This window comes from Triticum urartu, chromosome 4 (assembly GCF_003073215.2).
Source record: "Triticum urartu cultivar G1812 chromosome 4, Tu2.1, whole genome shotgun sequence".
NCBI lineage: Eukaryota > Viridiplantae > Streptophyta > Magnoliopsida > Poales > Poaceae > Triticum > Triticum urartu.
Window position 1 is genome coordinate 138,219,103 of NC_053025.1, and position 14,035 is coordinate 138,233,137.

Sequence of the window (14,035 nt, forward strand, 5' to 3'; positions counted from 1 at the left end):
TGAGATAGGGCGACGCTAATGGTTGTGGCATCCACGACAAGGTCAACCCAGAACTTCATCGACAACGGAGATGGCATGACCAATGTAGGCGAGGACGAGGTTTCGTTGGTACAGATGGGGGCTGTTCATTTTGATTTTCTCTTGGATTAGACACCACACGAGCTCAAGATGATGATAACATGGCCATTGCCGGCGAGAGCTCGGACAAGACCACACATGAGGCAAGATAGGGGGATAGCAGTCCGTACGGGGAGAGGAAGGGTCATGGGGAGAAGAAATTATGTCTTGAAGGTACAAGAAAATAGTGAAGCTACCAAATATGGTTGAGTGGGCCAAGCTAAAGGGAAACAAATATTTATTTCTCAAAAAGCACTATTTTACATATACTCTTCAATGTTTCGGCCATGGGCTGGACGGGCCCTGGCCTTGTTGTAGCTTCGCCAGTGGTAGGAGTGACAATAACACAACGGTCCACTTAGAATAAGCTGAGACTTCCAAAAATATTCAGTCGCCATAGGTGCTCTCTTTTTCATTCGGTGGATTGATTTCCTGCTGGCTGAACGCATCAGAATTCTTTCATTGGTCCTTTCAAAAAAAAAATCCATCCGGCCGCTGCCGCTGTGCCATATGCGCACAAGGCCAGCATGGCCCGAGCGTCTGGACCAGGCCTCATCGCGCGTCCCCCAATGGGCCTCCGCACCCGAGCTGACCTGGTCGCTCCTTCCTTTTGCTCGAGTCGCACGCCCACTGCGCTCGCGTGTCACGCCGCCGCCAGCCTTCCCGTCCGTCAACGCCAAATTTCCAACCTGCCCTCTCTTTCCGACCCAAACGCGAGGCTCTGAGGGCAGAGAGAGAGAGAGAGAGAGAGAGAGAGAGGAGAACGAGTCAAACAAAAGTCAAAGCTACAGAAATGGACGCAGGCCGGGCCAGCGGCGTCGGCCCCGCCCGGAGGCCACGACCCGCCGCCGCGGCGTCGGATCCCCGGCGCGCGGCTGCGGCGCGGGAGGCCATGTTGCGCATGGAGGAGGTCATGATGGCCCACGCGGGCGCGGCGGGCGAGTTCAGCATGATCATCGAAGCTCCGCTCCCCAACCTCCAGCGCTACCGCCGCAACGCGACGCCTCCTGCGGCCCCGTCGTCTGACTCTCCCTCGCGGAGGCGCGGCGGACCTCATGACCCCGGCGCGAGGGACGACGTCCCCACGCGATTGCGGCGCGAGGGAAGCGTGACCGAGGACGTCGGCAACGCTCGGGGGGTACGCGGCGGGGAGGACATGGGCTACGCGGACGACGCGCGCTCGCGTCGCGGCACCGGGGACGCTCGAGGGGCGCGACCTGCAAGCACTCGCGGCCGGGAGGAAGAGTCGGAGGCGCCGGTGCGGATGAGAGACCCGCGGAGGGAGAGCGGCCGTCTCAGCGCGCCTCCTGGGAGGGTCGTCGAGGCGCAGCCAGACGTCGCGTCGGCCGTGGAGGAGGAGACACCACTGCAGCAGCTGTCGCGCGGAGCGCGGAGTTCGAGCGCGGATAGGCGCGTGGAAGCGGCACCGGAGGCGGAGGCGATGGCCGCGAGACCATCAAGCCGAGGATCGAGGCGGGAGGGCAGTCGGGATGCCGTGGTGAATCCTATTGTTACTGAGCCGGCGGTGGAGGCGTTGGCTGCCAGACCACCAAGCCGACGATCGAGGCGGGATGGCAGCGGGGACGACGCTGTGAATCCTATTGTTGCTGAGCCGGCCGTGGAGGTGTTGGCTGTCAGACCACCAAGCCGGCGATCGAGGCGGGAGGGCAGTGGGGAGGCCGTTGTGAATGCTATTGTTGCCGAGCCCGAGCTGGAGGCCGATGTGGAGAGTGTCGGGTGGGGTAGCAGCCGAGGGAGTGAGGATGGAGGCGAGGAGCCGGTGGCGTTGCCAAAGCCGCTGGAGTCAATACTCACCGGAGGCCGTAGCAGGAGCAACTCACCGGCCATAAGTAATGTCAACGATGATACCCTTCCTTTGTTTCAATCGCACCAATTTCTTGGAATTTACTGTGAACTAATTTGCTCAAACTAGGCTAAACATAATTTCTTTTATAAACCGAGGCAAATTTCTTCCATAGCAGTGCTAGCAGGTAAGGGGGGCATTTAGTTGACAAAGCATACAAACTGCATCAGGGGTTTAAGTGGTAGAGCTCATTTTGTCTGAAAATCTCTCCTGGTTGAAGTTGCTGCCACCACCCATTTGAAGATCCATCCTACCCCAGCAAGATTGTCCGAAAGGGCACGAACCAAGGAGAAGATCACGAGTTTCAACCATGTTGCCTGAGTGGAGAACACACCTGTTGCTATCAGAAACTTGTCAGTTTTTCATTTCCATAATGTCCCTAGTGTTCAGCCTGTCATTAATTAGGAGGCAAGCAAATCCCTTGAGCTTGGAAGTGCACGTAGAAGTCCACAGCCGCTTCATGATCGGCGGGCATTGATCGTGGGTGAACAACAGATTATACCAAATCAGCCAGAGCGATGTGGAGAGGACCAAGAATGGTCAGAGTTGGAGCTGGTCTGAAGGCTGAGAAATCTCCCCTGAAGATCTGAAATTCATCGATGTTGATGTAAAAATCGGCAGAATTGTAATGTTTTTGTTTGTCAATAACAGGAACTGTAGTTGGTAGGTTGTTTTCATGGTGGTGCTGCATTTGATGTTTCTTTTTGGTAGAATTTAAGCTTGTTGTGCTTCATGCTGAATGGTAAAAAAGTAAACGGATGGAAAACTTGATTTGACTTTTGATTGTCTTTAAGTACTGAACTATTGATGCATGTGCATGATAACCTGATTATAATAATTGAAGGATGATGTGCTTTTCAGAATTTCAGTTTTCAGTTCTATGAATTGGCCGGCTTATTATATTTGTCCTCGTTTACCTAGTTAGGTCGGAACGGTGTGGACTCTGGTGTAGCAAATCGCGCACAATCAACAGGAAGGTCAAGTTTTGTACCACCTGTTGGGGCTAATGTGAGGCCTCTACAAGCTGTGGAGGTGCCCAATGGGACACCTAGAGAAAGAAGGTAACTGAATATGCTTCTGAGATAATTTGTTTTGCTTGAATTGTAGTGCTGTACTGCCAACACCACTTCTGTTTTTCTGAAACAAACCAATATTACCTCTGAAAACATGGGTGCAACTTGCCTAATGCATTTTCTGTTATAATGTGCAAGTTGGTGCCTGGTAACCAAATCCAGAATTGACACTCTTGGTTTTAGTTAGTTATCGAAAAAGAAAAGCAATATCATCCATGTGATTCATGGTGATTTCAAATGATTTATGAAAATTTTGTGTGTGTGATGTATGGCACACATGTATGACCAAGGTGGTGGTACCGTGGTAGGCAGTTCTAGCACCAAGTAGTAAGATGAAAAATCACTTGTAGAAAACTGATTTTCTTTTGGCTCCTTAAGGGCTCTTTGATTCAAAGGAATTTTATAGGATTACTGGAGGATTGAAATCCTTAGGATTTTTTCCTATGCTGGTCCTTTGATTCATAGGATTGAATCCCATAGGAATTTTGCCTATGGAATCTTTTGTACTACATTTTATAGGAAATCTAACATCCACTCCAGCCTCTTTTTACAATTCCTTTGTTTTTCCTGTGCCATCAAACACTCATGGCTAATCCTATAAGATTCAAGTGGGCATGCCACTCCAATCTTTTCATATTCCTGCGTTTTCAAAATCCTACGAATCAAAGAGGCCCTTAATAAAAAACAAATTGAACGGCATTCCCAAAATGTAAGTGAATCAGACACTTTCTCTATGCTGCATAGAACTTAAACTGCACAGGCTTCCTGGTTGATACGAATAAGAACAATTTTGACTTATAAGGCATGCAGGAAGGTCCAGTTATTTCTAGTTTTAAAAATGTGACTGTGGCGTGTTGTACAAATGGGTTTTGCACAGGAGAAAACAAAGGAGCTATATTTATCTGTAGTTTACAATAAAATAAAATTTGAAAAGAGTTTACAATTTCTTTTTTTATGCTAATAAATGTTTATTCCCTTACCTTGCACGTAGAGAGTATAATGTTACTATTTACAAAGTATAATCTGATGCCACCATCTTGTCTATTCCTAATTGGCTAGCAAAATTCCTGTTTACGTATTGCTTTGTTCAGCATGAGCACACTGTGTGCATTGACATTATATTGCTCTAATCATTACTCTTGATCTAATCATCACACCCCCGGCATCTTCTTATTGACTTAAAACGTTTACACAACAGTGCTCACCCAAAATACACTTATGATTGCTGATATTGTCGGAGTAACTTTCACTACTTCTGCAAGATCATCCATTCCTAACTAATCTTTGTCAAGATATTTACATGTAAATTTGCAGCAGATTGTTCAGATCAAACCTAATAATTTTACTGAAATATTTTGTAGGACAATCTATCCAGATCCTACTTTCGCGCAGTCCGGTCGATCAAGAGATTCACATGACAGTTCAACACTAACAGAAGAGGTTTGTCCTCAGTTTTGTTGTTTTCACCTCATACTTTATGCGATTGGATGCTTTTTTGCAGAGCTATTAGTTTTTTTAGAACAGCAGAGCTATTAGTTATACAATATGATGTGTTCATCAAGAATAATGAAGTACCTTAATTCGAATGAGGTCATCTGATTACGGTTGCTTTTCAGGTTGAGATGCTCAAAGATGAGAATGTGAATCTTTTGGAAAAGGTGCGTTGTAATTCTTGCATGTTGTGAACAATTCGATGAAAATAAAGTAAAGGGTAAGTGTCTTATGTGTGGCACTAGTGATAATACTCCTGTTTTTTCAAATTTAGCTTGGACTAGCAGAAGAGAAATTTAGACAATCTGAAGCTCGGACAAGGGAGCTTGAGAAACAGGTAAGCCATGTAGTAATTCTTTGATGTACCATGGAATTACCAAGATGACATTTGCTACTTCTTTACATATATAATTATAAATGGCTAATACTTTTTTTGCGGGTGAATAAATGGCTAATACGAAAAGGGCAGCGTTTCTCACTTTTAACCTGAAGTGATATGGAAGCATCAGTCGTTATCCTGTCTTGATTTAGTTTCATCTGGTTCAAGCTTTCTTTTTGGTCACATAGCTTGGTTATTTCGCTTTGTATCACCAGGAGTCAAGCAGAAGTACTGTGACCAATTCAAGTAGATAATGTAGTTATGACCATCACATTTTATATTATCCATCACACAATTTGTTAATATGTTCAGGTTGCTAATCTTGGTGATGGATTATCTATGGAAGTTAAACTTATGAAAAGGTAACCATGCATATAATTTTGGTCCTCTTATGCCAGGGGGTTTTCTCTCCTTTTCAAAACTTGCGTCCTCTTGCATGTTGGCTTGCCTACCACTTTTTTTGACGATTTCCGATTTGAATGCAGGAGGGAGGAGATGCTAGTGAGGAAGGAGGTACAATCTTTGTTTTGATTAGTTAGATATTTTCTTGATAACATTGTCTATTTTTTCTACAATTTTTCCAAATAAAATTGCTGTCGATACTCCAACTGTGATGAATGGTGCCCCCAGGATTTGTTTTCGCTTATGTACATGTACATTTTTTCTGAAAAGAATGTACATGTACCCGCATACACTTAGGTCATAGAAATGCATTCCTTTTGTTAGTCATATTGCCAATCTTTGGCTCCTGGATGTTATGCGTGAAAATGATATTGGTATATCTGTTTTTCTGAAATAAAAACAGCAAGAAATAAGGAAAGCGCTTATATCCAAAAATGATAAAAGCGAGGAAATCACCACTCTTCAACAACAGCTCCAGGTAAAAGTACTAACCTATGGTAACAAAAACAGTATTGGTTGAATCATCTCTGATAAATTGCTATTCTTTCGTCTAGTCTGCAAGTGAAAAGGCTGCAGTTGCTGAGCGGAAACTCAACGAGGCTGAATCTGAAACAAAAGCCTTACGCACAATGACACAGAGGATGATCTTAAGCAAAGAAGAAATGGTTAGTTTCCTTTCCCTTTTAATCCAAAGATGCAACCTGAACAGAGAGGTCCATCGTCTTCTGGAAATGCTAATTTAAAATGCATGATGTTTGTAGGAAGAAGTTGTTATGAAGAGATGTTGGCTTGCCCGTTACTGGGGCTTGGCTGTCCAATATGGTAATTCCTTGCTGGGGCCTTACGAAATATTGCTGAACAAGGACTAAGATTCACACAGAGGGCTTTTCTTTATGCAATTAATTCCTAAAGACTTAATGCTGGTCACATGGCATACATGGACTCAAAATATTACCGATTCTATAATACCAGTCCTTGTTGTATTCACACAATTATGCTCTATTTCTTACTCCCTCTGTTCCAAAATAGATGATTCAACTTTGTATTAACTTTAATACAAAGTTGGGTCATCTATTTTGGAACGGAGGGAGTATGTTTCAAGACTCCCATTAGAAAACAGTAACTTCACTCCCCACTTTTAACTTGCCAGTTGATTTCTGCAAGTTCCAATTGATTTCAGGCATCTATCCAGACATCTCTATGTCAAAATATGAATACTGGTCTTCGTTTGCTCCTCTTCCCCTCGAGTATGTGACATCAGCTGGACTGAGAGCTAAGGATGGAGGTAGTAATGATTTGGAAGAAACAGACATGCTTGTTCATGATTTGACTGTCACAGCAGGAGAAGGCAACATAGAAGCAATGCTTGCTGTTGATAAGGGACTTAAAGAACTTGCCTTCTTAAAGGTGCTTATGTTTTTGATCGAAATCTGATCTTCCACTTATGTTGGCTGTTCTGAATTCTGACACTGTTTGTTTCTTATTATTCAAAGGTTGAGGATGCTGTTCTTATTGCTCTTGCCCAACATCATCGTCCAAATGTTGCAGAGCTATCAGATCCAGGTCTGTTTTTGTTTCCGTGGATTTTCCCATTTGTTATTAACTATGTAAAAAACTAAAAATATTAAGAATACATTTTGCAAAAAAACTATACTGGGGATTCATTCTAAACTGTTATCATTATTTCATATTACTTCCTTGCACATCAGAGAGGCTAACACTTATGTTTATTTGCAGATATTAAATCATCCGGTGATGAAAAATTCACTGAGGCATTTGGTACAATCATCTTTATCCTTATTTTCTGCCATCTACGTATAGTTAGCTACATCTCCATGAGAATGCTGTTCTTTCAGCTTTAGTTACCTGTTGCACGATGCTATGCTATCCTTTTGCGGTATGGGAATTTTGCAAATTTCTTATCAGTGTGTAACTTGATTTTCTGGTTCTGCAGACCTAAGCAAGGAGGAAGAGGAAGACGTGTTGTTCAAGCAGGTAGCTCTTGATGTATTCTTCATAAATATATGATGTATTTCATAATCCAGTGAAAAATAAGTGTGTTCTTCCCTCTATAAAAGATATGCTCACCATTTCGAAATAGATGCCCTTTTTAGAGTTGGGCACAAGAATTAAGAATGTGAGTGAATGCCCCTATTGCCCATCCCTCTTTCCTCACAAGGGCATTAAATGACCTCTTTTTCCTACCCAAAGCAAGGCCTGCAAGCACAAGAAGAATTAATTAGCTATTTTTTATGACACTGAAGAAGGGAAAAGTACCAGCATTATGACTAGAATTGCACTGGAAGTATAAGAGGGGAAGTATTTTGATAAAAAGTTGGGAAGCTAGGACTCTCGCAGTGCAGGCATCATAGCAAGTGTCATGCACTGCCAAGTCAGCACGTAGATGATGTGACACTGTAGTTAGGGCACTCACAATGCATTATTTCTTAACTCGTCATCCTAGGTGGTGATGTATATTTTTAGAGACAACCGCCCTAATGCATTGTCTCTTAGGTGTTGTATCTAAGCGTTGTTGCATTTAACTGGTTTAGGGGTTGTGTGTACATCTCAATATTGTGGTTTAGTTGTGGAGAGAAGTAAATGAGAGAAACATCGGGAGAGAAGCAAGATTCTTTGTGGTAGCAGAATGTTTCTTTAGGCTGTTGATTAGACAATTGGTCCTCGGTCGTGTTTGTGGTGTTTTGATATTCTTATAATGTACTCCTTCCGTCCCCAAATAAGTGTCGCTGATTTAGTACAAAGTTGCATATAAGCAGTACTTGCTTATAGTGTAAATTATGAGATATATTAGCTAAGGAATCTTCCTTTAATTTGTACGTCATATAGGAAATATTGCTGCTGGAAAGTTTCCATTGCTTGTGAGAATGACAAGTTTGTCCAGTCTCACATGCCAATGGGATTCTTGGGCTTCCTCTTTTTTTGTTCTCTATCTATGTTGTTATTTTGCTTGTAAAAGTGACCCTTCACTTTGGTATTACTCAGGCTTGGCTCATGTATTTCTGGAGAAGGGCTAAAACCCATAATGTGGAAGAGGATATCGCAGAGGAGCGACTGCAGATGTGGGTTGATCGACATGGGCAGCAACCAACTTCACATGATGCTGTAGATGGTATGCACTTGACTGCTTGTACATTGCCCACTTAAGCTAATTTTGTTTGGTTCCATTTCCTAACAAAACATGCAAACTGGCACTAATTATGCTGTTCCAACCTGGATCAAATGTGAAAACATGACTTTGCATAATCAAGCCACACATAATTTACGGTGCACATCCCATTATCGTAAAATCATAACCCAAAGTTGGCTCGCAACAAGGTTGGGATGCAGAGTAGCAGCGGCATGAACCTTTAGGATAACAAACCTACCCTTCTCTTAAAATTGAACTGTCTTCATCTAGAAGGTTAACCATTTATGAGGTTCTAAACGTTACATTGAAATTGCTAATTTTGGGATCTGGCAATCAATTCCAATTGCCAGCCCAGCCATAACGCTAACTTCAACCCCATATAATTCTCCCCATCGCATTCTGTTTTTTCCCACTCATGAAACACAATTTTGTTACAGTTGAGCAAGGGATACATGAATTGAGGAAGCTGGGAATCGAACAACTGCTGTGGGAATTCTCCCGCCAGGAGGTGAATGTTGCCGAAGGTGAATTGTCCGATCCTGAAGATGATCTGACCTAGGAGACTCGGTCCTCAATAGGCGACGACCATGAATCGCTCCCATTCAGCTGAGTGAGACCTCTTTACTATACCGAAACCGCAGGACATTGTAAAGATATTTCTGGTTTTGGTTTGGACTTCCGAGTTCCACCTCCAGAACAGTTCTTTGATTTTATTTCATTTTTGTACATAACCTGCATCCAACAGTGTTATGAAAGCGGCTTGAAAGGATAAAATCATTCATTATACATAGTGATGTACTTTCCATGAGCCTAACAGATAGCTGAAGTAGTCACTGTCTATATAACCATCCCAGCTGCTATCAATTTTGTGTGAATCAAGAGCCTTTTTGCTGTTTATGTTCAATCTGCCGACCTAGCAGTAAGCTAACTCTTCAATCATGTGACTAGCCTGCGACAGTTTGGGAGGTCTATGCGACATACTTTCGGCTGGAATTTTAATTGGTTCATGCCGTGTTTTGGCGATGTGATGCTCTTTTAATTTGTTCTGGAAGTTGGATCAATCAACATTATCTTTTGGCTGTTATGCTTAAATTTAATTTTTTTAGCAAAGCTTAAATTTTGGTGTAACGCATTATAAAGTTGAAAATATATGCATGTGTGATAGTTAATACTAGTGTGTTGTAATTAGACAAAACAATACTATTCCTTCCGTCTCATAACATAGTGTGTGTTAGATATTTTTAAAGTCAAACTTAGTGAATTTTGATCAAGTTTATAGAAAAATTATCAGCATCTGGAATATCAAATCAATATCATTAGATTATCATGAAATATATTTTCATATAATATTATTTTGTATTGTTGAAATAGATAAAAAAACAAACTTAGTCAAAATTTGTGAGTTTGACTCTCACAAAAACCAATGTGCATTATATTATGGGACAGGAGGAGTACTAACTACTACTAGTACAATGCCCGTGCGTTGCCACGGGCCTTTAATTTTATTTCATGTTGGTGTATAAAACTTGATGATATTTTTGGGCCTTTCAATGACATCGCATGGGGACCCTTGTCGATGTTTTTAAACGTCGACATAATCCATCTTTATCTCTCTCATCCCCTACAATAATAAACATATATGTAGAAATATACCTTTTGTGTTATCATGTGCAAAATATATACAAAAAATAACAATTATTTGTATGCACCTCTTCTGATTGTGTAAAACTCGACAAGGTCTCAGTCCAATCCATCAAAGCATCAGCCGAAGCCATCAGTTTTAAACTCTGACCCGAAAAAGTAAAGATATATTCATCGGTCAGCTGCTAGATAACAACATGTGACATTTTTAGTCGAAGTGTGTGGCATCGTGCCTTCTATTAGAGTGGGTCACATCCAATTTTGATAATGGCTCACCTTTGAATCACTTGTTTGTAATTATTCCATAGAAATGACTTATTAGGATACGTGGTATTATTCACTATATAAAAAATGTGTGACATTTCTTTCAAAACAAACAGTGGCTTTTCCCTTAAAAAAGCAATCAACAACTCCTTTTCTTCTTATCTAAAAAAGGCGATTCACTCTCTCACCCCACAACACACTGCTCACACTCATATCTCATTCCCCCAACCTACTCACCCCGCGCCATCGCCATCTCTCCCCACCATGGAAAATCATATCCAAATAAATGCCAGCTCTATCAAAAAAATGAAATAAAATCTAAAGATACTTTAACATTGTTTCTATCTTGGTACTGCTGCTCATCTTACTTGAAAATAATATTTACAAATGATCATACTTTTGCTCATATCTCTTCTAAGCAACCCGATGAACATTGTAGTCAATGATACGTCCTTGGTGCTCAAATGGTGAAGCTTCTACTTCACTCCTTGCTTTCTTTAAGAATTGGCACATATAACAATCAAGGACTCCTAATCTCTTGGGCATATATCACATCAAACGATAGGGCATTCTACACAATTGTTTCCCTCCCACTGAACCTGAAGTTATTAGCCCTAGAGTGTTGTTATGCACGGTCACAATACCGCCCGCTTCAGCTTCTTCGACTGTGGGGCTACTGGATATATCTCGGAACGACACCCGCACCTGGCTCCTTCGGTTCAATGGTAGTATTGTTTTTCATGAAAATAGTTGCATTAAGAGTGAGTTAATTCTAATCTTTCTTTGGTTCTATGCTATTTTTCTGTCGAACCTTTGTCCACAGTACAAGAAAGGGCTGTAATTCTTAGCTATTGTGCTTCTGTAACAAAAAAGCTATGTAAATAAATGACTGGTCCTAAGCTACTCTTGCTATCATTCATCCTGTCAAAACAAGACTAAATTGGTCCAGATAGTTTTACGGTAATTATACATAAACAAGAAGTGTAAATGTAATAATAAACAGGTATGAGCATATATACCTCATTGTGGTCGTCGTTCTTCTTGAGGCGAGTGGATCCCTTCCCTTTTATTGTTTTCCCAAATGGAGTTATTCATGTTGATCTTAACCTTGATGGTATACCTGGTGGATCTACCATTGAATATATCAGACTGCATACGAGGATATATGTGCCTGAATGTGATGAGGACCTGCATCCTTGATCCCAGGCTTATTAATCTTGATGGACTCGATGAGGTCAATGTTGGCAATACTGCCATCACGAAGCCACATTTTATAATGGAAGTAACATGGTGAGACTCAAATATTATATTAGGGTTTGCGAGCAGCATGTTGAACCCCAAACTGGAGTCATTCTTGTCCTTGAGGCTGAGGTACAGCTTGGTAGCAGTCTCTTCAAAGCAGAAGTGGCGGAACTTGATCTTGTCTTCGCCGGTCTTTTATTGGATCAGCATGGTACCACACTTGTCAGAACGACCCTCTATGAAAAAATATATTTTAAGAGACATTAGAACAATGCTTTGACAGTACAGGTTTTGTTAGCATGCACTAATCCATTAATCTATGAAGTGAATAAATGTTAGTAATTATATCAAAACCAGAAGATGAACAACACTACTGCTCTCTCCACAACATAAACCGACAAATTCTATACTCTAACAATCCTGAATATGTATGAATAAAACAACCAGGCTCAGCTATTTTGCATCAACCATGAAAATCTATAGGAACTTCCTTGTGTTCAATTGAAAAAATAGCACATGACTATAGAAAGAACAGCAGGCTTGATAATAACTAATCCATGAACAGAACTTGTTTAACACATGACTAATCCATGACTATAGAAAGTTCATTATACTCGGTCACTCGTCTGTTGCCTGCCATGATTTTTCCGTCTTTATTGACCATCATTACTTTGATCCGTCTAACTTGTTTAGCATGTAGCATGTATTCCCATATTGTATGGCTCAATCATTCAAACCTCTATCTCGATCATTTACTTGCTTGTGTGGTTTGGATGCCCGGTGTCCTGTCTATTTGTAATATGATTTTGCTGGCAGGATTTGCTTGTCTTTTTAGAAGAACTGGTTTATCGAGCGATTCTGACCAAGGTGGCCCTTGTCAGCTATTCACGTCCATAGCGATTAATGACTCAACCGCTTGGCGCTCCTGTCTAGAAAAAAAATCATTATAAAGTTGGCCCTAGGCGTTCTAGCGATTATACAAGAAGAATCGATATAAAGTCTTATAGTCTTCCTGTAGTTGTCATTCTCACGTTTGAAATTTTCAATCTTCTTCCGGACTTGGTCTGGTCCACTTAACCATGTACGCGAGGTTGTGCTTCAGGGATGGACATTCCTTATGTGAAATCCAATATGGGATAACATCAACATGTCAGGCAAAGAGTCACATCGAAGAAAAAACACAAGAAAACTATGAACAAGTTTGTTTCTGTTGACAAAGAAAAACTATGATTATCCAAAACAAGAGGAGGGTAATAATAAGAAGGCGAGTTTATTACCTGACTCCCTTGACATCGATGGAAAATGTGATGGTGGAGTTGCTGCTTGTGAAGACGCTCTTCCACCCGTCGACTTACCCCACTCACTCCTCCAGCTTCGCACCTAGCCGGCCTGAGCCACTACGTTGCCTAATATTCCTCTACCAAAAGCAACAACAGATTCACAACTACATTCAGTTTGTTTCAGTTATGAATATTATGATAAGAAGGAGAGGCCCAACTATGAATCAATCGATCCATGCCCCCTTAACAAGGTGGAACTCAATGTCGCATGAGAGGCCCGTCATCATGGACGTCACCGCACAACCATAATGAGGCAGGTTCATAAATCTCACTGATTTGGTTATTACTCGATGATTCGCTATCATCCTCGTGTCTTCTCTTGCTAGTAAAAATATCGAGCAGTTTTACATCAACAATCACAGAAAAAACAATTGTAGCACCGTGTAACCTCGTTAGAACCGGTTACAATGACAAAAGGTCTCCTTGTTTGACACGAGAAAAATCTTATATGCACTCCGGAAGAAGGGAAGAGAAGGAGTATGGATTTCTCTCATGCGCCGGGGAAAAGAAAAATGCGGGCGTGCCAGTGTACCGTAGTACACAAAGAAAAGTGATACGGGAAACAAGTATTTTATTTATCTCTTTGGATGAACAAAATTACAAGATCCCATAAAATATGGTTGCGCTCTGTGGCCTACTAGCGCGGCCTGCCTGACTATGGCGATGTGCGGTCTCCTGGTTCCCGGGGCCTCAAAAAGCTCCCGGTTAATTACTCCCGCGGGTTGCTCCGCGAGATACCTCCGATTAAGCCGTGTGGTCGTCTTTGTCGTCTTCGCTTCGCATTCTCCATGCATGATGATGATGGTGTGAGTGTATGGTGTGGGCGGCGGCAAAGCTCGTGTCCTCGTCGGTACACGTGTCACTCAAAACATGGCTTTGTGCTGGCCATGTTCGCCCTCGCCGTCGCGCCTCGTCGGTCTTGACAGCGTCGATGTAGTTGGTGTTGAAGTTGCATGGGTCCTGCTCAACTTGGACTTCTTGACGATGTAGCGGCTTCGTCGGGTATGCAAGGGGTTGCCTCACGGGAGTAATCTTTTGTGGAGACCAGCGTCGATGTAAAACCAACGCTCGCTC

General features: G+C 42.1%; 1 protein-coding gene across 1 annotated transcript; it reads left to right on the forward strand.

The window, feature by feature from the left end:
* Positions 1-818: 818 nt before the first annotated feature.
* On the forward strand, positions 819-9,338 carry LOC125551109 (coiled-coil domain-containing protein SCD2-like). Its single transcript, XM_048714268.1, has 16 exons — positions 819-1,967; positions 2,907-3,042; positions 4,416-4,494; positions 4,671-4,712; positions 4,820-4,882; positions 5,237-5,286; positions 5,410-5,437; positions 5,730-5,804; positions 5,881-5,991; positions 6,088-6,148; positions 6,507-6,733; positions 6,820-6,889; positions 7,064-7,105; positions 7,281-7,321; positions 8,330-8,456; positions 8,912-9,338. Exons 1-16 carry the CDS (start codon positions 911-913, stop codon positions 9,031-9,033), a joined length of 2,331 nt encoding a protein of 776 aa, XP_048570225.1. The 5' UTR covers positions 819-910; the 3' UTR covers positions 9,034-9,338.
* The last annotated feature ends 4,697 nt before the right edge of the window (positions 9,339-14,035 follow it).